General features: G+C 48.3%; 8 protein-coding genes across 8 annotated transcripts; 5 read left to right on the top strand and 3 right to left on the bottom strand.

The window, feature by feature from the left end:
* Positions 1-359: 359 nt before the first annotated feature.
* Positions 360-1,597, top strand: BC939DRAFT_505283 (putative zinc finger motif, C2HC5-type-domain-containing protein; the record flags this gene model as incomplete). The annotated part of the gene is made up of 2 exons (XM_051560639.1): positions 360-501; positions 612-1,597. 2 exons carry the CDS (start codon positions 360-362, stop codon positions 1,595-1,597), a joined length of 1,128 nt encoding a protein of 375 aa, XP_051409811.1.
* A 160-nt stretch (positions 1,598-1,757) lies between these two features.
* On the bottom strand, positions 1,758-2,413 carry BC939DRAFT_384941 (uncharacterized protein; the record flags this gene model as incomplete). Its single annotated transcript, XM_051551796.1, has 2 exons — positions 1,758-2,082; positions 2,214-2,413. Coding segments are annotated over 2 exons (525 nt in total), but the record flags the coding sequence as incomplete, so codon positions are not given.
* A 1,027-nt stretch (positions 2,414-3,440) lies between these two features.
* On the top strand, positions 3,441-5,298 carry BC939DRAFT_479169 (M32 carboxypeptidase Taq metallopeptidase peptidase; the record flags this gene model as incomplete). The annotated part of the gene is made up of 3 exons (XM_051558824.1): positions 3,441-3,617; positions 3,730-4,577; positions 4,680-5,298. The coding sequence occupies 3 exons, from the start codon at positions 3,441-3,443 to the stop codon at positions 5,296-5,298; spliced, it is 1,644 nt and encodes a 547-aa protein (XP_051409809.1).
* Positions 5,299-6,723: 1,425 nt separating this feature from the next.
* Positions 6,724-7,327, top strand: BC939DRAFT_479168 (uncharacterized protein; the record flags this gene model as incomplete). The annotated part of the gene is made up of 2 exons (XM_051558823.1): positions 6,724-6,776; positions 6,853-7,327. The coding sequence occupies 2 exons, from the start codon at positions 6,724-6,726 to the stop codon at positions 7,325-7,327; spliced, it is 528 nt and encodes a 175-aa protein (XP_051409808.1).
* A 3,231-nt stretch (positions 7,328-10,558) lies between these two features.
* On the bottom strand, positions 10,559-12,245 carry BC939DRAFT_458700 (uncharacterized protein). Its single transcript, XM_051556639.1, has 3 exons — positions 11,887-12,245; positions 11,383-11,804; positions 10,559-11,304 (listed from the first exon to the last, which is right to left on the bottom strand). Exons 1-3 carry the CDS (start codon positions 12,187-12,189, stop codon positions 10,620-10,622), a joined length of 1,410 nt encoding a protein of 469 aa, XP_051409807.1. The 5' UTR covers positions 12,190-12,245; the 3' UTR covers positions 10,559-10,619.
* Positions 12,246-12,439: 194 nt separating this feature from the next.
* BC939DRAFT_479166 (uncharacterized protein) lies at positions 12,440-15,511 on the top strand (the record flags this gene model as incomplete). The annotated part of the gene is made up of 9 exons (XM_051558822.1): positions 12,440-12,593; positions 12,865-12,944; positions 13,239-13,295; positions 13,590-13,646; positions 13,941-13,997; positions 14,292-14,348; positions 14,643-14,699; positions 14,994-15,050; positions 15,410-15,511. The coding sequence occupies 9 exons, from the start codon at positions 12,440-12,442 to the stop codon at positions 15,509-15,511; spliced, it is 678 nt and encodes a 225-aa protein (XP_051409806.1).
* A 1,597-nt stretch (positions 15,512-17,108) lies between these two features.
* On the top strand, positions 17,109-19,493 carry BC939DRAFT_242602 (WD40-repeat-containing domain protein). Its single transcript, XM_051550945.1, has 7 exons — positions 17,109-17,680; positions 17,773-17,886; positions 17,982-18,068; positions 18,163-18,236; positions 18,313-18,433; positions 18,523-18,772; positions 18,852-19,493. The coding sequence occupies exons 1-7, from the start codon at positions 17,212-17,214 to the stop codon at positions 19,354-19,356; spliced, it is 1,620 nt and encodes a 539-aa protein (XP_051409805.1). The 5' UTR covers positions 17,109-17,211; the 3' UTR covers positions 19,357-19,493.
* Positions 19,494-19,675: 182 nt separating this feature from the next.
* BC939DRAFT_399778 (splicing factor U2AF subunit) lies at positions 19,676-20,575 on the bottom strand (the record flags this gene model as incomplete). Its single annotated transcript, XM_051552499.1, has 3 exons — positions 19,676-19,908; positions 20,033-20,424; positions 20,532-20,575. 3 exons carry the CDS (start codon positions 20,573-20,575, stop codon positions 19,676-19,678), a joined length of 669 nt encoding a protein of 222 aa, XP_051409804.1.
* Positions 20,576-21,068: the final 493 nt, after the last annotated feature.

Here is a 21,068-nt window from a genome sequence, read left to right as displayed (position 1 = left end):
AGAGGGCGGGAGACGAAAAGACCGAGCGAGAGAAAAGCATCGTTTTGCAGAGTCACACCGAGGGAGGGAAGGACACTTATCCCGCCATTTTTTTTGCCTATTGACCTGAACTCAAAAGCCACTTCCAGCTGCGACAGAAGAAGGGCGGTGATGGTCGTTGGAGGAAGTGGAGCACGAAGAGAGATCTCGGTCCCTGTTTCTCAATCTCGTTTCTTCACTCCTCCAATCCCATCTGCATCGCTTTCTACAACGCCCCGCACCCTCCCGCTCCCTCCACTCTCTCGCTCTCTTCCTATTCACACATACACGCATACACACATACACACATAGACTAGCACGTTTCACACCCTCTAATCTCCATGTCCAACAACCGTACCCGCAAGCAGGCCAAGAAGGCCGCAGCAGAACCCCTCTCGGAGCTCGAAAAGGCCATTCGTGCTATCGACCTGGCCACCGAATCCGCCAACGCTGCCAAGGAACGCAAGCCATGCTATTGTCTTGGTAAGCGCCTGCTTTCTTTCTTTCTCTACACACTTTCTGAGTCCATAAGCAACTCACACTCCAAGGTTCTATCAATTGAACACCTATATTTACATTGGAATGTACGATAGCGACGAAGCACAAGCTGAACGTATTTGCGCCCAATTGCCTGAGCTGTGGCAAAATCATCTGCGCTCTCGAAGGGCCAGGCCCCTGCACCTACTGCGGCAAGTCCGTGGTCTCGATCGAACAACAACAGGCCATGGTGCTTGAACTTAAACGGGAAAAGGCCGTGCTCGCTAAACAAAAGGCCATGGCGACCGCGACTCGAAAGAATAAGGCGACGGCCGTCAGTACTGCAGGATATGCCAGCAAGCTGGGAGGAGGCATGTCCGCGGCCACGGGCGCCGCAGGCGGATGGGTCGGGTTAAACCATGAATCAAGAGGGATGACGGAGGAAGAAGAGCTAGAGGAAGCCATGAAGGCGTCGTTGGCGCAGGCTCATAAAGAGAAATTGTTGGAGTTTGATCGGACGAGTGCACGTCGATCGCATGTTATTGATCAGGCAACGGATTTTGTTCTTCCAGGAGATCGTCCGAATTTGTGGTTAACGGAGGAGGAGAGGCAACAGGAGGCAGTAAAGGCGAAGCAGAATCTGGAGAAGGTGACAGCTGCGGCGAGTGGATACCAGCGTGCAAAGGTGATGACGATCGATGTGGTCAACCGTCGGGTCGTGGTTGAGCCATCTACAGGGAGCCATGCGCAGGAAGAGGAAGAGGATGATGCGGTACCAGAGCCGGTGAGCGCGTTTGATTTGACAAAGTCAACGAGTGTCAGTGGAGGAGATCGACATGGCGGACGGGGAGGTGCCTTTGCGATGAACCCGTTGCTTCGTATGGGCGAGAACCCGACGTTTATTCCGCACAGGAGCGCCAAATCTGCGAAGAGTGCGAAGGAGAAGGTGCTGAAGATCAAATCAGAGAAGCCGAAGGTTTCGAAACTGCAGTACGATGAAGGCAGTTATGCAGCATTGATGGAGGATGCGCAGGTCTCGTTCAGTTCCGGAGGCGATTCACAAGATGTCCTTGCCAGCATTGTCGAGCCAAGCTGCGGATGAAATTATGTTTGAAATAAAATACACTGCAATTGTAATGCTAGTCTTGCTGGATATCTAATGCTGAAGATGACAATGGTTGGGAGGCAATGTATTCCGTGTTCTATTTCTTCTCGTCCTCGCTTCCCTCATCCGCATCATCCTCGCTATCATCCTCTGAATCGTCCTCCTCGTCCTCCTCGTCCTCCTCGTCCGAGCTGTCGTCGTCCGAGTCATTGTCTTCGCCCTCGTCCTTATCCTCATCCTGACCTCCTCTCTTGTTCTTGCGTTCCATCTGTCGGAGGTAACTCCTGCGTTCACGCTCTGTCATTCCACTGAGCAGTCTCTCGAGTTCGACTTGTTCCTGGACGATCTCCTTCTCTGTCTTGATGTTGGTAGGAACAATCTCTCGGGATTCTAGGCATTTTGCGCAGACGTTCTTTTCTCCCGCGCACTTGTCGCATATAACATGATATGCGTCCTTGATCGCCTTTTGCTCGCAATTGACGCTAGTTGACAAAAAGAACATCATTTAAACATGTTAGAAGTATTCTAGTGGCCAACCCTTGATTCTCGATGAAAAGAACGATCTCAGAAGCGTTGAGTTGAACAAAAGAACAAGAGAGGAACGGTTTCGTACCACTTCTTCATGGTGGTCAAGGGCTTGTACTTCTTGAACTTCTTGCGCCACATAATAACTTCAACACATTTCTCGCAGAGGCCGCCTACAGGCATGGAGGCGATCTTCTTTGTAATCTTGGAGCTCTTGTTGGCGTGGAAAGCGTAGGTGTTCTTGTGGGCCTGGGCACCCTTCTTGGCGCCGCCCCTGCGGCTCGAGCTCTTCTTCGGCTCGTATACTCCTTCAGGCATGGTGTGATATTATTGAGTGTCTTTAATATGTCGAGTGGAAGGAGTAAACGTGTACGAATGTACGTTGTGATGCGTTGAGAAGCTGTTTGCTTTTGGATGGTATAGGGAGCTGCGGATGGAGGTGGAGCTGAGCAGAGGGCAACTTTTTTTTTTTCTTCAAAGTTGTTTGTTATGGTCTGCAAGGGCGGTCACGAGCTCAATTGAAGAGGTCCTGAAAATCTTGTTTGACCTATCCAATTGAAACATGGCACAGCTGGACGAGCGAACTCATATCTCAAAGTATTTTACCATACTCTTTGAAGTGTGGTTTAAGGCGAGTACCGGGGTGCGGCTTCTAAACGCGACAATTTGAGTACCTTGGTCTAACCGGCACATGAGCGCAGAGTCATGGTCAGCAGACTGCATCCGCAGGTATTCGCCATAGTTATGCTACATGGACCGTAATTGCTCTCCTGAGTGGACGTATTATTATTTTGCTGGTCGTTTTGTTCGTCGGAATGTAAAAAGCAGGCCAGCCAGCAGATTGTCCACTCTCCCTTGGCACGTCCAGCGTAGGCTGCATTATGCACGGTCGCGATGCCCGTTACAGTAGTGAATGCTGCGTCTTGGCGTATCCAAGAGAAGCCAAGAAGTAGGGAAAAGCGACAGATGCCTGCCATATCCGGTGAAGTTCTAGGGGGAATGGATTGTTGAGACGAACCTTCAAATCTGATTGGCTGCAACATGTTCCCACTGAGCAATTCTATGAAAGTCAGGCACAAGCAAACCCAATTCAGGGCACAATACACAGTAGACAGCAACCGTATTCCTTCTCCACGCCCGCATCCATACCACTCCTTCACGTCTTTCAGTCCCTAGCGACTATAAATACTCGTCCGTATGTCTCTCTCTTCGTCCCTCATCCCCCACTTCCTCCCTTTCTTCCCACAGCAGGAGCACCATTACTCATCTCTCTCCCATTCCACCTCACCCCCAATAGTGCATGTTAAGATCCACCATGACCGTCCTCGCCAAGACCTCCGCCGAACTGAGCTCCGAGTCCGCTCGCTCGCTCTATGATCAGCTCGCTACCCGTGTCAAGGATCTCGGCTATCTACAGGGTGTCGGAGGCCTCCTTTCCTGGGACCAGGAAGTCATGATGCCTCCCAAGGCTGCCGACATTCGCGCTGAGCAGGTAAAAACCATCTACCATATTTTCATCCGATACCTATCTCTCCCGCTTCATTCTCAATTGAGCCTTGGCCCCGTTGACTGACCTGTTGGTTTTCAATTCCAATGCTCTATAGTTGAGAGTCGTGGCTGGTTTGTGCCATGAGGCCGCAACCTCGCCTATCCTGGGGTCCCTTCTCGAGGAGATCCAGAAGCGCGACCTCTCCAAAGAATTTAATCCCTATGAGCGCGCCAACATCCGTCTTATGAACAAGAGCTATAGGGAGGAGACCGTCTTGCCCAAGGAACTCGTCCAGGAAGGTGCCGCCCTCAACTCTAAGGCTGTCAACGCCTGGGCCGAGGCTCGCAAGGAATCAAACTACGCCAAGTTTGCACCCTTTCTGGAGCAGCACATCAAGATTTTGCGCCAGAAGGTCGGCTACAAGATTCAGGGCGGTGTCTGTGAAGAGGCTCGCAAAATCAACGAGAAGGCTCGCGCCAGCTTGGGCCTCAAGGAAGGTGACGAGTGCTACAAGGGCTACTACCAGGCCTTGCTCAACGACTACGAGTCTGGCTTCAAGGATGAGCAGCTGCAGGGCTTGTTTGCGGACCTGAAGCAGAATCTTGTCCCCTTGATTGCTAAGATTAAGGCTAAGAACTTCCAGCACGACGACAGCTTTATCCAGGGCAATTTTGATGTCAAGAAGCAGGCCGAGTTCTCGCACCGCATTGCCAAGGAGATCGGATTCGACACAGATGCTGGTCGTCTCGATGTCTCGACCCACCCCTTCACTGGCGGTCCCGATCCTCTGGATGTCCGCATGACCACTCGTTACACGGTCGATTACCTTCAGGAGGGTATTACCGGCACTATCCATGAAACTGGCCACTCTTTGTACGAGCAGGGCCGTAACCAGGAGTATGCTGGCCTCCCTGTTTCTCAGGCCTTGTCCTTGGGTGTCCACGAGTCGCAGTCTTTGCTCTGGTATGTCACGGTCTTATTCAAATGCCCAGTGTTGAACCAAGTTCGCTAAAACCGATCATCTATCTTGCTTTCATTCTTCTCTATGACATGTATCTATTCTAGGGAGCGCATGGTCGGTTTGAGCAAGCCTTTCTGGACCTACGCTCTTGCTCTTCTCAAGGAGCAGTTCCAGGACCCCTCCCACGAGAATCTCCAGAGTGTGACGCCCGAGCAGTTCTACAACGCCTTCAACCAAGTTAAGCCTGGCTTCATCCGCATTGAGGCCGACGAGGTTACCTACCCCTTGCATGTTATCCTCCGCTACGAGATCGAGAAGGCCCTGATCGAAGGTGACATTACCGTCGCGGAGATCCCCAGCATCTGGAATGCAAAGATGAAAGAGTACCTTGGTTTAGATGTCACAGAAGATCGCTTGGGATGCTTGCAGGACACTCACTGGGCTGTCGGGCTGATCGGCTACTTTCCCACCTATACCTTGGGATCGATCTACGCGGTCCAGATCTTCAAGGCTGCCAAGGAGGCGATCCCCGGCTTGGATGAGCATCTGGTCAAGGGCGAATTCCATGTGTTAAAGAAGTGGTTGAACGAAAACATTCACAAACAGGGTTCGTTGAGAGAGTCAGGAGATGATTTAATCAAGGACTTGACGGGCAGATCCTTGGACAGCAATCTTTATGTTGAGTACTTGACAAACAAGTACACTGCAATCTATGATCTTTAAAGTGCCTGAACAGTTTTCTTCAACCAGCGAGTATTTCACATCGAATAAATATACCTAATTACAGATATTGTTGTATAGTGATTGTTACCTCTTGACAAAAAGCGTCCGAGAAACCGGACAAAATGATTATCGAGGATGCTCGCGGAAGCATCTTATGTGCTGCTTGCGTCTAGTGCCCTCCCCACATTTGCAAACAGTCGAAATTGCAATGGTTGAAGACGCCGATTTTTTCTTTCATTTGCTGAGGACAATAGTGATTCGTCGCTAGGTGGAGCACCTTGATCTCCTATCCTTGACTTCCAGCGAGCAAACTTTAAGTAGAACAAACAACTTTCAGCGACATGTGTCCCTGAATTTCCGAATCAAGAAAAGGAAAAGTCGTCTCATTTTCCTCTGCAGCCTTGACCCCAAAAATAAAATAAAATAAAAGCCGACAGCACCAATAACCATACATTGGGTAGTTCTACGAAGCAAGAGCAGAGACTCGGTAGATTTTTTTTCTTTCAAGATATCAGGCGAGGGTGTCTCAGGAAACAGTTGATACAACATCGTGAGGCAATGGGTGCATTGCAGAATGATGTTCCTGTGGAATCTGACGAACTGAAGAACCAAAGTATCGCGCCCTACCGCTGGTGATTGGATTCATCTTCACGGTGGGGGCGCTATTCATAGCATGCAACTCTGTGATACCTGTTGAGTGAAAAGTAACAGTGTCCTTACCGACGTGATTGTCCCTCAGGTTTGGTGTCCGGTGTATGTTTCCTTGCATATGGGACATTGTTCATTTTTTTGTTGGAGTACTCAGATTGATATGATCTGAAGACAGACCATTGGAGTGAGCCGGTCAAGGTGCCGGCGCCGGGTCAGATGGAGGACTGGCCGTGATCTCTGCGTGCTCTCCCGTTTTTGGAGCGTCATATTTTGCACAGCATCGCCTTTAGCCTCATCACTGCGCCTCTTCAAGATACTTGCCTTTGCCACCAAAGCAAAAGAGCGACAGATACAGATACAGATACAGATACGATCTGATAATATTCGTTTTCATTCTCTTCTTCCCGACCTCAGGTCGTAGACGCGTTGTCCATCAGTGCCATTATCCCATTCTGTCTCAATTATCGACCTTCACAGGGTTATGGCTACATGAAAAGCTTCTGAGCCATAATCGCCTCCATGGCTTTCTCACTCACAGCCGCCGTACTCATGTTGACCGATCTGCTGCTTTTAACGCGTCTTTTGGGTACTTTTCCCTGAAGGTTCTTAATAGTCTACTGTACATGAACTGATAAGAAAGTAAGTAACTTGCGAGAGCCAGAAAAATAAAAATAAAAATATTCTTTTCTCTGTCTTCCTCTCTCATCCTCTCTCTCTCTCTGTCTGTCTCTATCACCGCCGCTTACCACCATACCACTCTGAAATCCTTACAACATGCCCAAGCGCGAAAAGTGCAAGAAAAGCCGCGAAACCGTCAGAACTACTACGTATACCCGAAAAGGTATTTCATGTCACCATGTCGCTCGCTCATTTCGCATCGTAACAACTACAGTGAATACTTAGTCTAAGATATGCTCATCTCATTCTTCCTTTTCTTTTGTTTTCACCTTACGAACCCAGCGGTGCTCCATCAAGTCCAATCATTGAGAATGAACAGTCGAAAATCGCCTTTCCGATTGTTCGTGTATCTCGAACCAGGCGCAAGACTGACGTCCTGGAGGAGAAGAGGGGCCCTGCTGTCTGTACTTCCCCAAGGACGCGACAGAGGGCTAGCATTTCCGAAGAGAAGAAGAATCGTCCAGTTCGCACATCTACAATAAAGCACAAGAACACCGACGTCTCGGAAGAGGAGGAGATTAAGCCCTGGAAGTTGGATAAGCGCAAGCGCCAGAAAGTGGATAAAGGCAAGGGTCGGATGGTCGAACTCCATCCTATCCCTGAGATCCACGGCCCCGTTCCTTCTGGCTACTACTCAAGTCCCTCGAGTGGGAGATGTCTGCCAAAGAATGCCGCGTTCCTATCACGAACCGTGCCATAGTTTATCGTGAAGGTGCAAGTGAGAGAACAAAAGAGATCTTGTTTACGTTTGATCTTTTGCTCTGTCGCGTCTCACGGCGGATTAATGTTTGATCGCAGCCACATCGCCTTCGCGTTTGATAAAGACGCCATACCCTCTCGCCCGGCGCCACCTTGCATCTCCATTAACCGTCCTTGTCTCCTTTCTGGCTATTCTGCTTAACAATCCATGCCTTGTAAAATATGTATAAATACCCAGTAGCTTTATTATAGAACCATTTACCTTGTCCATCCCAGTTACTCTACCTCACTTACCTCCATATCTCCCATCGTTTGCCTGTCTGACCTTGACAGGATCCGCCCACGACATCCAAATACATATTGTTAAGCACATGATTCCCAGCAGTATAAATATCATCTTTGTTTTGTAATAAAACATGAGTTCTTCCTTCCTTCATCATACACATGCGAGTCTTAGGAATAGGAATTGCCTCTCGAGGTGAAGCAGCCAATGGAGGATGGTATGTACAGTATGGTGCAAAACTGATTCAATGATGACGGATGGCACAATCGTCATGCAGCAATGGGTGTGCATACTTCTGGCTCCAAAGCAAGCAGCCCTGTTCGTCATTGGATGGGCTACATTTGTGGTGAATATGACGATGGCTGAGGCATTGGTTCCTTGTAGGCGAGTGCCAACGCAAAAATCATCGCATCATTGAATCAGTTTTGCACCATACTGTATGACAGGGACTAGGACTAGACAAGACTGACTAACTAACTAGACTAGGCGCGTCCTTTTATAGTTGTCTACAGCTTGAGTATTACTAAGCTGGGTCTTACTAATAAAGAGAGTGTTCTGGATGGATCTGGCTGTAGGTGGGTATCCACCTAGGATAACGGGACTCCTAGGCTTTTCTAGAAGAGCCCGAAGTCCTCTGGTCTTGTGCATGTGACCACCGTCCAATCACAGAGATACAAATCTCTGACAGACCCACTTGGTCCCATCGGAGCCATAACGGTTGATTTTTGTCTCGTCCGTCCATAGAACTCGTTTCCAGTCCTCCACCGTCCAATGCTCATATCGGGCCACAAATTCCATGCGCTTCTTGATCTGGTTAGATGTCAACTTTGGCCTCTTAATCTTGTGTTGAGCGGTTAAATCTTCCTCTCGAAGGATCTGCCGCACCCTACAAACAGAGATATGGACGTCCAGTTCCTGCTCGAGGTACCGCTGCACCTGAACTGCATTTTCCAATTCCCCGTTCGTTACATTACGCACCATCAGTCGTCTTGTCGCCATCGAAACTCGGCCTGGTCGCCCTGCTCTTGGTCGCACCATGTTTGGGTCCATTTGCTTGGCTAGCCTGCTCACGGACGACTGAGATACGCCGAACTTATGGGCAATTGCCCTCGTGGACATCCCGTCGCGCAAACTAGAGCGAATCGAATCGACCTTGCTTTGGCTTAGCTTTCGCATCGTCTTGAATTGTTGCAGTTACCGGAGGAGGAGCCTAGGAAAAGAAAAGAGAGAGAAAGAAGTAGTTTCCGGGGAGAACCGGTAGTTTTTTTTTTTTTTTCAGCAGGTACAGAAAGAATTGAGTCAATGCAAAGCCACCAGCAAATACCGAATAAATATCCAACTGTGAACGGTGCCGGCTCGGGGTGCCAGGCACTTATCAGGTACTACCTAGAGAGTACCTATTGTGCTTTAGGAGACTGTAGAGGCCCTACAGCCCATATTACAGGTGAAGAATGAAGAAATTGAAAAACATTGACTCAAATATTATTGTCACTGTACATCAGTGCAGAGATTCTTAACGGTGACTTCACGGTGCTTATTCCGCGCATACCTCTTACGGCCCTGGAGGACGGATCTACGCCAATCAAGTTCACTAGGCGCCAGTTTCATGTCGCGGCCCCAGCTAGATCATGCGTCCGTTGTGAGCATTGCTTCGTAGAGAGGCGAGCGCGAGGTATTTATCTAGTTCAATCATTTGTATCTCTTGCTTCCTGTACCGATTGTCTTGAATAAACCCTCCATAACCACTGTCAACGTGGTCCAGGCCCAGAATCAAGAAGCCATGCAGCAGCATGCCACCTCCATGAATGCGCTTGAAGGCTTTCTCCAACAGCTGGTTGCGCGTTCCGCTCCTGTCCCTTCCGCCGTTACTGCATATTCCCATCGCCGCATCCATATCCCGCATCCGTTCACCCCTGCTTTCAATGACGATGCCAAGGTCCTGTCGATCCGTGCTTTCAAGGCTAAACTCTCGGGTGTCTTTCTGCGCTTTTCGGAAGCGTTTGAAGCCGATGCCCAGTGCGTCAGCTTCGCCTTGAGTTGCGTGTCGGGGACTTTCCCTTGAGCACTTTGCGCCCGTAGTCAATGGCGAGGTCAGCGACGACGAAGAAGTCCTGGAGAATCATGACAACTTCATGAGTGCCGTTGACGCCGCGTATGGTGATAAGTTGAGTGTCCAAGAAGCCGAAGACAAGATCCGCTTCCTCAAGCAACGAGGAACCATGCAAGAATACGTATCTGAGTTCACGACCCTGCAAGGCCAAGTCCGCTGGAACCAGTCTGCAATGTCACACCTACCTTGTCCATTCCAGTTTTTCTACCTCTTACCTCCATATCTTTCACCACTTACCTGTCTGTCCTTGACAACCACCCTGACTTCTACTCATACACACACCATACTTCATACAGACACACACGCACCTATACTCACAGACCCGAGCCGGAACGGATAGCGCCATTACGAGTGAGGGATCACGACAGGTTAGGGATGTCGTGTTAGACACCCCCGACACCCCTCGTCCCACTTTGCCGGTATTATTATCGTGGATGTCTAGTTTATTTCGCCGGTATAAAAGGAGGCACTACGTACCCTAGTAGAACCTCATCTAGTAACTTGACATTATCCCCGCATCCATCTCGAATAAACATAGTAAACATATCCAAACCCCATCGTGCCCTTGTCCCTGTGTTGATCGAAGGATCATTCTGCTTAGCCCAGCCTGAGGTCACGGCATTTCCTGTCAAGCCTGCGTTTGCCATGACCATTAATAAGGCGCAAGGACAAAGACTTGACTACGTTGGTGTTTACCTTCCTCAGCACGTCTTTGGTGCTGGACAGCTGTATGTCGGCTTCTCGCGCTGTAAACACTGAGACAACCTCAAGGTTCTGGTCGAAAATAGCGCCATAGATGGAAGGGAGGCGTTTATACCCGAAATATCGTCTGTAGAAATGTGCTGAACGTGCAATAAAGCTGTTTTATTTTATTTTTTGCCACGAGCAGTTCTGCTAGTGCTAAATAAATAATTCAGAGTCGGATGTGTTGGCAGGGCTAACAGGGTGGACAGCAACCTCCTCCGCAATCCATTCCACATAGCGATGAATCCTCTCCTGTAGCTGGATCATTGCGAGTAACACGGACACAAACTTCTTGATATGCGTCTCTGTGAGTGGGATGTTGAAGTGGCCGATATTGTAGATAATTACAGTATCCTCCACAAATGAAGCCTCCAGTAGCTGCACCTCGCGTCCTATAGTTTTTGAAAAAGAGAGCGCGCAATTGGTCCCAGTCTCGTCTTTCCTCGCTATACTTTTTTTTAGCATCTTACCTGACAACACGATAGCCCACGCCCGTATTTGCTTCTTGAGGTGAGGCTGCTGGAGAAGATCATCCGCCATTTTCATGTTCCCGGACATAATCTTCTCAATCTTGGCAACATCCTTCTTCTTTCCTGTCCGACCGCCGTTCGGCTTGGATTCGACAATCAAGAACTCGAGATAGAAGTCCTTGTGGACCAAGGTAATATCCGGCTTGAGGGCCTCACCGATCAGATTCGCACAGCGCGTTAATGGATCCGTCATCTTGATGGTACATTTTGGCACATGCCGAAAGATGCGGACCAAAGGGCCATGCAGGAATGCCGTATAAAAGCCTTCCAGCTGCTTCACTTCGAACGATGACATGACCCATTCGTCGGACCTAGAAGAGAAGGACAAGCGGTTAGGTCTTTACTATATCCACTCCAGCCCTGCCAAAAGAAGGAATCGTGTTACTTACATGTTCTGAAGGTTATTCCATATGTACGATGTCTGTGCGGACGTGGTGTCTTCAAGAGACTTCAATGCCATCAATTCATAATATTCCTTTAGCACTTCACGAAGTCCGGCTACCGTGGTTTGCTGCTTGAAGTTATGGATGAGGTCCACCATATTTCCCGGTGCTGCTATCGATATCCTCTTGCACTTGACCGAGTCCTTGAGTACCTTCGCCGATGCTTCGTCAAGCTGCCGCTGTTTCATGAACCGCCTTGACACCAAGTTGAACACCGAAAGATCCGAATTCGGCCACGCTTCAACACAGCAATCTTTCCATGACAACAAACGAGGCTTCTTTCTCTTTGCTGTTTCTGTTGGTTGCATATTCTCCTGTTCCTGTTCCTCTTGTAGCTGCCTGACCCGCCTCAACATGCTGCTAGAGCTCTATTTGAGTATAAACAAATGGAAAAAAAATCAATATAAACACAAGTGATATCGCCTTGGGGAAATGCTCTACACCACTTACCTCTGCATGGTCAACGCTCAACTTATCCGTCGCCAACGTATTCGTAACCTCGAACAACACATTGACGTGATTGTTCGGTTTGGACTCCAGCAGCGCGGGGATCACTTGCTGGACTTTTGATGGAGTGTACTTGTTATTCTGAATAGAGACAAGCTCTGATTTCCAGAGCAGCAGTACCGTTTTGACCGTGTGCACTTCGCCCTCTCCATCAAATAATACTCGGCAGAAGGCTTGGAGGTCCCAAGAGGTGTATGTTGTTGAGGCAAAGTATGAATGGCGGGATTTCGGTGCGTACCAAGACATGTCGCGAGATGGAGAGAGAACAGAAAAGTGGCTGGCTGAAGGAACAGAGCGTGTTCTCACAGTGAGGTTATGTACCACAGAAAAAATCATGTGAATAAACGCCACCAAACCGGCACGCGCCTTCACACTCATCCTTCGCTCTCCTTCATCACCCTTCATCACGCGTCTCTTTCCACTCATCACCCTTATCCCTTCTCTCATCTCGATACCGATGGCCTCAAATGGAAGTTAACTGTGAATCCCCGCAGCCATGCCTTTCATCAGACGAGCAAACCTCCCTTGGTGCCTGCCTCCGGACTTGACCATTGCAGGCAAATGCATTAGACATTGGGACGAATGTTCTAAAGCCGGATGCTCTTGGGTCAGAGGCAAGCATCATTGGATACACTTCTTCAAGAAACAAAGTAAGTAATGCGTGGCAAAATACTGGAAGTGCTTGAAGTGTTGAAATGTAACTCTGGGGACGTTTTTGCGTTTGCTAAATCAAAGATTGCCAGCACTAGGTAATGGAACAGGGCCTTGGGCATGGCTCTGTTTTGATGCTGTCAAGCGGCGAAACCCTTGTACCGATTCGAGGTCGTTGGTACTGTGTACCTGGGGGTTTGGCCACTCGGCGGCTGTTCTGCCCACTTGATACCTGCCTCTGGACTTGACCATTGCAGGCAAATGCATTAGACATTGGGACGAATGTTCTAAAGCCGGATGCTCTTGGGTCAGAGGCAAGCATCATTGGATACACTTCTTCAAGAAACAAAGTAAGTAATGCGTGGCAAAATACTGGAAGTGCTTGAAGTGTTGAAATGTAACTCTGGGGACGTTTTTGCGTTTGCTAAATCAAAGATTGCCAGCACTAGGTAATGGAACAGGGCCTTGGGCATGGCTCTGTTTTGATGCTGTCAAGCGGCGAAACCCTTGTACCGATTCGAGGTCGTTGGTACTGTGTACCTGGGGGTTTGGCCACTCGGCGGCTGTTCTGCCCACTTGATACCTGCCTCTGGACTTGACCATTGCAGGCAAATGCATTAGACATTGGGACGAATGTTCTAAAGCCGGATGCTCTTGGGTCAGAGGCAAGCATCATTGGATACACTTCTTCAAGAAACAAAGTAAGTAATGCGTGGCAAAATACTGGAAGTGCTTGAAGTGTTGAAATGTAACTCTGGGGACGTTTTTGCGTTTGCTAAATCAAAGATTGCCAGCACTAGGTAATGGAACAGGGCCTTGGGCATGGCTCTGTTTTGATGCTGTCAAGCGGCGAAACCCTTGTACCGATTCGAGGTCGTTGGTACTGTGTACCTGGGGGTTTGGCCACTCGGCGGCTGTTCTGCCCACTTGATACCTGCCTCTGGACTTGACCATTGCAGGCAAATGCATTAGACATTGGGACGAATGTTCTAAAGCCGGATGCTCTTGGGTCAGAGGCAAGCATCATTGGATACACTTCTTCAAGAAACAAAGTAAGTAATGCGTGGCAAAATACTGGAAGTGCTTGAAGTGTTGAAATGTAACTCTGGGGACGTTTTTGCGTTTGCTAAATCAAAGATTGCCAGCACTAGGTAATGGAACAGGGCCTTGGGCATGGCTCTGTTTTGATGCTGTCAAGCGGCGAAACCCTTGTACCGATTCGAGGTCGTTGGTACTGTGTACCTGGGGGTTTGGCCACTCGGCGGCTGTTCTGCCCACTTGATACCTGCCTCTGGACTTGACCATTGCAGGCAAATGCATTAGACATTGGGACGAATGTTCTAAAGCCGGATGCTCTTGGGTCAGAGGCAAGCATCATTGGATACACTTCTTCAAGAAACAAAGTAAGTAATGCGTGGCAAAATACTGGAAGTGCTTGAAGTGTTGAAATGTAACTCTGGGGACGTTTTTGCGTTTGCTAAATCAAAGATTGCCAGCACTAGGTAATGGAACAGGGCCTTGGGCATGGCTCTGTTTTGATGCTGTCAAGCGGCGAAACCCTTGTACCGATTCGAGGTCGTTGGTACTGTGTACCTGGGGGTTTGGCCACTCGGCGGCTGTTCTGCCCACTTGATACCTGCCTCTGGACTTGACCATTGCAGGCAAATGCATTAGACATTGGGACGAATGTTCTAAAGCCGGATGCTCTTGGGTCAGAGGCAAGCATCATTGGATACACTTCTTCAAGAAACAAAGTAAGTAATGCGTGGCAAAATACTGGAAGTGCTTGAAGTGTTGAAATGTAACTCTGGGGACGTTTTTGCGTTTGCTAAATCAAAGATTGCCAGCACTAGGTAATGGAACAGGGCCTTGGGCATGGCTCTGTTTTGATGCTGTCAAGCGGCGAAACCCTTGTACCGATTCGAGGTCGTTGGTACTGTGTACCTGGGGGTTTGGCCACTCGGCGGCTGTTCTGCCCACTTGATACCTGCCTCTGGACTTGACCATTGCAGGCAAATGCATTAGACATTGGGACGAATGTTCTAAAGCCGGATGCTCTTGGGTCAGAGGCAAGCATCATTGGATACACTTCTTCAAGAAACAAAGTAAGTAATGCGTGGCAAAATACTGGAAGTGCTTGAAGTGTTGAAATGTAACTCTGGGGACGTTTTTGCGTTTGCTAAATCAAAGATTGCCAGCACTAGGTAATGGAACAGGGCCTTGGGCATGGCTCTGTTTTGATGCTGTCAAGCGGCGAAACCCTTGTACCGATTCGAGGTCGTTGGTACTGTGTACCTGGGGGTTTGGCCACTCGGCGGCTGTTCTGCCCACTTGATACCTGCCTCTGGACTTGACCATTGCAGGCAAATGCATTAGACATTGGGACGAATGTTCTAAAGCCGGATGCTCTTGGGTCAGAGGCAAGCATCATTGGATACACTTCTTCAAGAAACAAAGTAAGTAATGCGTGGCAAAATACTGGAAGTGCTTGAAGTGTTGAAATGTAACTCTGGGGACGTTTTTGCGTTTGCTAAATCAAAGATTGCCAGCACTAGGTAATGGAACAGGGCCTTGGGCATGGCTCTGTTTTGATGCTGTCAAGCGGCGAAACCCTTGTACCGATTCGAGGTCGTTGGTACTGTGTACCTGGGGGTTTGGCCACTCGGCGGCTGTTCTGCCCACTTGATACCTGCCTCTGGACTTGACCATTGCAGGCAAATGCATTAGACATTGGGACGAATGTTCTAAAGCCGCATGCTCGAGGGACAGAGACTGTCAGAGTTTAGCTCTGATTGGTATTGTCATGTGACGCTAGACGCATCTAAGAATGGATCAACGTCGCCCTCATCACGGAAAGCTCCATGATATAAAGATGGGCAAAGGCAGCACCGAAACGTCTAGAACCATGGATTACTAATTGGGACCTTTATTCGTCTGGTGTATATATGGAAGGATAGACTATGTAGTTGAACCCCAGTTCATATACTCACAACAGTCTAGCCAATAAACAATTATCACACATTCGTCTTGTTCATTCACTTTGTTCACTTGCGGGCTTCAAGCTGAGGATTTTATTTTCCAGTAGGATAATGACTCTAAACACAATGCTCTTACGACAAGGCGCTATTTGGATGAACAGGGATACCGACGCTGCCATGGCCTGCACGATCTGCTGATTTAAATTCCATAGAGCATGTGTGGAGATACACCAAAGCCCGTATCGGCCTGCGAGAAAGACGACCTACCAGTATCCACGAGTTATGGCAAGCAGTTCTCGAGGATGGGAAAAGGTTCCTGAAGACTTCATCAGGAAGCTCTACGAGTCGATGTCGAGCCGAAATCAGGCTGTATTGTAGGCGAAAGGTGGTCACACAAGATATTAAGAGTGGCAGTGAAAAATGGTTTCAATGATATAACTTAAGGAAAGCATATGTTTCTCCGAGAGAATAAAGGCGCTACCATCATGGGTGCTTCATTCTGTAGCCTCGACAGTTGCCTTCGTATTTCATTAGGACGACCCTTCGAAAGACAAAGTATATCATGGAGTGAAGGCACGAAAACAAAAAAATGCAAAGTACTGTATCACATCTGCGAGTTCAATCCTTCAGCACTTGTTTGCGTCCTCGTTAACTCGGTCATTTAGCAAACTGCTCGTTATCAGAGACTGGCCCTCGACTGTCATTCTTTACTGCTGATAAACCAAAGCCTCAACGCTCACCGCGCTCGGGGCCGACATTTAACATCTATATCCTTATATCCATCGCGTAGGTAGGAAGCGCAGCAACTGTACCAGCATCATAATCTTGACGAGCACCATTTTCATGATAACCCCTCTCACTCTAGTATCCAATCCCGCCAATGCCATAAGGACGGATCCATCACTAGGAGTGCTATTCATTGGCAGCAGCTCGTTGAATAGTTGCCACTGCAGTAGCAACATTTACTATCGGAGCTCGAATCCTTACGGCAACACTTATAGAGGACGGTTTGGAGGCGCAGGAGGAGGAATGGGTAGTATGGCTAAGGGAGGGATGATAGGAATGTTGGCAGAGACGTTGCTTGGAAGCGCGATTGGCGGACATCATGATAATGGGCCGAGATATGCGGAGTATGATCATGGGTATGATAATGGAGGAGGAGGATTTTCAATCAGAATGACGGCGGCGGCGGAGGAGAGGATGGTTTCTGTGGAGATCCTGGTGACAATGATTTCTGAAGCAAGGGACCTGGTAATGAAATGAAACTCTGGTGCACAGCAGTCTTTTGCCAGCATAGCAGCTTACATATCGCATCCCTTCCTGGTAGTATTGGCAGAGATCCTTGAAGGCATACTGATAAAAACTAATGAGAACCACGCAATCTCCTTTGAAAGAGCGGCAGTTGTGCAAACATCCTGAGGTCTCTTTCCTTTTGAGAAAAAAAAATGCGCTCAAACGCGCTGCGAGCTGTCTATACAAGATAGCGCGCAGTCACGCATGTTACACTGCATGTTTATGTTTGAACGACGAGCGCGTCCTCGGTCCTTGGTCTTCGGCATAGCAATCATCTTTCGTATTGTGCCCCCTTCTCTTTCTCTCCCGTGCCCCTTTCTCCGCTTCATTCATATCAGGATACCAGATGCCGTCAAATACATCAAAAAAGGCGCCGCTTGCCGACATCACCCATCGTCCGCTGACAGGACGACGGTCCAACAACGCATCCGCACCACTTACGGCCCAACTCGGATGCTCTGTTAATGCAGGAGAGGAAAACAACCCAGCAAAGGGCCTCCTGGAGATCTTTGCCGCAGCCCAGGCTAGTTCTATTGGCCGAAAGAGATCTCTGAAACTCACCACCGACGACAGTGAGAGCCAACCACCTACTTCCGCTCTCATTCCTATTACAGCAACCACAAAAGCGACAGTGCGTTTGACAGCATCAACAACTACTGCAGCAATAGCTTCAGAAGGCACAACAGCATCTTCAGCCGTTATCCCAACAAAGTCGATATTCCCTCTTTCATACAACTCAACGCAGCCACTCAACCTCATTTCCACGCTCTCCCGATGGCAGACTTTTGGAAGAGTGAGAAACAGACCATTCTATGGTAGGCCAATCGGACATTCAGGATCAATTGACTGATTATCGACGGTTATCGAAGCACGCTACTGACGATATTCTGCTTGTCTTAACTGGCAGTGTCGACACGATTCTGCATGCTGGAGTATATCAGTCGGCCGAACGATGTGTACACATTCATCTCTCAGGACGGAGCAACCCTTGTGCCGCCATTTTCGTGTTCTTACAACAACGGTGAGGGCGAAATGCTGGACTCATTTTAAAAAGTATGGCTATGCTCCATGTTTCTTGCAACTATTACTGATTTCCTTGGAATCTCCTTCTGATAGTTGTGAATGATGCTCGAAATCTTGCAATTGGAGATGAGGATGGCACAATACATATTGTCGATACCAAAAGAGACGGCGCGCATCCAGGTAAGCAATCGCACCGATTTCTTCATATTTTTTACGATAGACTGGAAGCAAAGAATAATCTAATTAACACCATATGGTTTTCTTGCGGATATAGAGCATACAGTGCAAATTCAGGCTCATCAGAACGCCATTTTCGATCTACGATGGACAAGCGATGACACAAAGATAGTACGGATTTTGACAGAAGTGCCATGCCTACATCTCATATTTCCTGTATCTAATCAACTTCATACCGCTCTTCTAGATTTCAGTCTCGGGGGACCAGACAGCCAGGTTACATGACGTGGAGAGAAAGACATGTCTGAGCACTTTCCAGGGTCATCATGGAAGCATCAAGAGCGTCTCAATGAAACACGGCGATGACAGTACGTTCTTCTTTGATCATTGCAAGTGTAGTCGACCCTCATTTGCGTGGCAATGAAATTTTAACCTGTGTTTTTCTGTTATTGAATAGATATTTTTGCAACTGCCGCAAGAGACGGCGCCGTTATGATCTGGGACGTGCGATGTTCCAGCACAACATCGACTCAGGGAGAAACGGTCTACAGACCAGCGAACAGGCTGCTCAACGCTCATGCAAGCACGACGAGGGCTGCCCCATCAAAGAAAACAAAGCGTGACTCCGATGGCCCCAACTCTGCGTCTGCGGTGCAGTACATGAGGCACAACGAGAATATTATTGCATCGACAGGGGCATTGGATGGGTAAGTGCTCTCGATCCATTATTTTTGCTGCTACTCTTTTCTTTGGGTATTCAACTCAAAAAATTTCACTGTTGAATAGCTCTGTGAAGTATTGGGACGTCAGGAAACATGGTACCTACTTTAAGCATTGCTTCCCAACACCGCTGGAAACATCCACCTACATGCCGACAACCAAGCGTGCTCATGGAATGACGTCAATGGCACTCTCACCTGACGGCAGCGCCTTGTATGCTGTTAGCTCTGACAATCATATTTATATGTTTAATGCAACTGCACTTGGCAGACCAGTCGAGTCATTCGGAGACAGCAACTTTGCGTGTTCGAGTTATTACATCAAAATCAGTGTCTCACCCGATGGCAACTATGTTGCTGCCGGATCTTGCAAAGATCTCTTTATGTGGGAGGTCAACCGGCCACGCGAGAAGCCGCTTGTTTTCCATGGCCATGAGAGGGAAGTAACTGGTGTGGATTGGGCCAAGGACCTCGGCAATGGCACACAGGTAGCGTTTGATATCCACATTTACAGTGCTTATTTCGCTTATTGTATTATTGTATTACATGAATATTGGAGTGCTAATCTATGATTTGCACTATCGTTTTGTATCAATGAATTAGTTGAGTGGTTGCTCGGACGATGCTACAGTCAGAACTTGGAAACCAAACAGAGATCTTGTCGAAGAATGCCGAGAGATTGAGCGTCTTCGGAACACACACGGCATGGTGTCCGAATAGCCATTATTTATGATAATAAATCTGAATATCGTGCACAGACGTGAACTCAATCCAATGCAAACGTAAACCCCATATCTGAATCGCACTTCCAAATTCAGTCCTTTATTAGTTGATGATGAGGTCGTATGCTACACTGCGTTCTGCCGAGACGTATTATATACACTGGTGAGATTAGGCGTGGTGACTCGATTCCCGTGCAGGAGGCATTTCTGCATCCTCGGGGACGGTGGAGCTGCGGCTGTGATCTCTGTGTCGATCCCGCTCTTCCTTTCGCTTTTCGCGTAGATAGTTTCTTTGAGACGCAAGAAGCTCCCGCTTCAGGTTCCTATCTGCAGACTTGAGATGCATAAAGTTACATAGTCCTCCGCGAGTGCATTCCGAGTTTTCATATTGGCGACAGCAGGCTGATCCATGATCATATGCATTATTTGAGAATAAAGAAACAAAACAACGTTAGTGTCCATCTATGTTTTGATTAGTCATCAAGACATTCCAACAGCTTCGATAGAGTTCCAGAAGGATACGTACCTTCACGAAAGTCTGTCACTGGTGAGAGTTCTGCCCAAAGTGGTCGTCCTGCGTAGAAGCGGTTGTTCAGACTCTCGACAGCGTTTCCTGCATCCTCCTCATACTTGAATCTGGCGTAGATATTTCCGACCAGATGATCGCCAATATTGTCGCAAACATGCATCTCTTCAATCTCGCCATATTTCGCCAGCTCAACAAAGAAGTCCTCGTAGATGTTGTCAAAGTCCTCCTGGATCTCCTGCTTAGTCATGTTGCAATTGGCGTCGTGTGAAGGGTTGTGATAAACATTGGGGACGAGGATTGTCTGAGAAAAGTTAGGCTTGACATGTTTCCTGGAACAACGATCGCCGTGTCTGCAGGCACCAATCTTGAAGTAGAAGGAACAGTTGACCCTGGAAGAAAAAAGAAGAGACAGAAGATATTAGAAACTAGGAAACAAGAACAAGCAAGTGAGTGGTATTGTTCAGAAACATCAATTCAGTCCCAGGTAAAAACGTACTTGTCCTTTTCTGTGCCATAAATTGAGGCCAAATAGGTAGCCATGATGTTTTAAGGAAGTGTGGATGTGGAGGTTTGGGGCGTAAGGGGATGGCAAGATACAAGAGATGGATGGAATGAAATGGAACTGGAGGAGCTCTTGAAGAAGGGTCGTAAGACTTAAATATTATCTAAGCCACACGTGACCTCTTTTGGTTAGAGGGCGCGAGAAGCGATCCGGGGTCGAGCGAGGCATCCAGGCATCCACCAGTGAAAGAACCATCCATCGATATACAACGACCAGGTACTTTTCATTCTCTATTGTAGATGTACTGAAGCCTTTATTGCCCTCACCCCTTTCCCCTCATCGAGGGTTCCCTGCGCATTCTTTGACTGAAAGGCGTCCTTCTTTCCTGTCGATCTACGGCTCATTTTTTTTTTCAAGGGCACCCACCCTCTGTTCTACTCCTTGGATCTCCCCACCGGCCAGTGCCCTATTCAGTTCGAGAAAATTGAGACACGTCACATTTTTTTAATATATAACAAGTAGGGCCACTTT

This window comes from Gamsiella multidivaricata, assembly GCF_025024155.1.
Source record: "Gamsiella multidivaricata strain RSA 2152 chromosome Unknown BC939scaffold_55, whole genome shotgun sequence".
Taxonomy (NCBI): Eukaryota; Fungi; Mortierellomycota; class Mortierellomycetes; order Mortierellales; family Mortierellaceae; genus Gamsiella; species Gamsiella multidivaricata.
This window is presented reverse-complemented; position numbering and strand designations above follow the sequence as displayed.

Coding starts and splice junctions, on each gene's coding strand:
- BC939DRAFT_458700 (XM_051556639.1), bottom strand. CDS start 12,189: ATGTCTTGGTACGCACCGAAATCCCGCCATTCATACTTTGCCTCAACA. Junction 11,805..11,886: donor TGAGCGTTGACCATGCAGAG/GTAAGTGGTGTA, acceptor ATACTCAAATAG/AGCTCTAGCAGCATGTTGAG. Junction 11,305..11,382: donor TGGAATAACCTTCAGAACAT/GTAAGTAACACG, acceptor CTTCTCTTCTAG/GTCCGACGAATGGGTCATGT.
- BC939DRAFT_242602 (XM_051550945.1), top strand. CDS start 17,212: ATGCCGTCAAATACATCAAAAAAGGCGCCGCTTGCCGACATCACCCAT. Junction 18,069..18,162: donor AAGAGACGGCGCGCATCCAG/GTAAGCAATCGC, acceptor TTGCGGATATAG/AGCATACAGTGCAAATTCAG. Junction 18,434..18,522: donor AATGAAACACGGCGATGACA/GTACGTTCTTCT, acceptor GTTATTGAATAG/ATATTTTTGCAACTGCCGCA.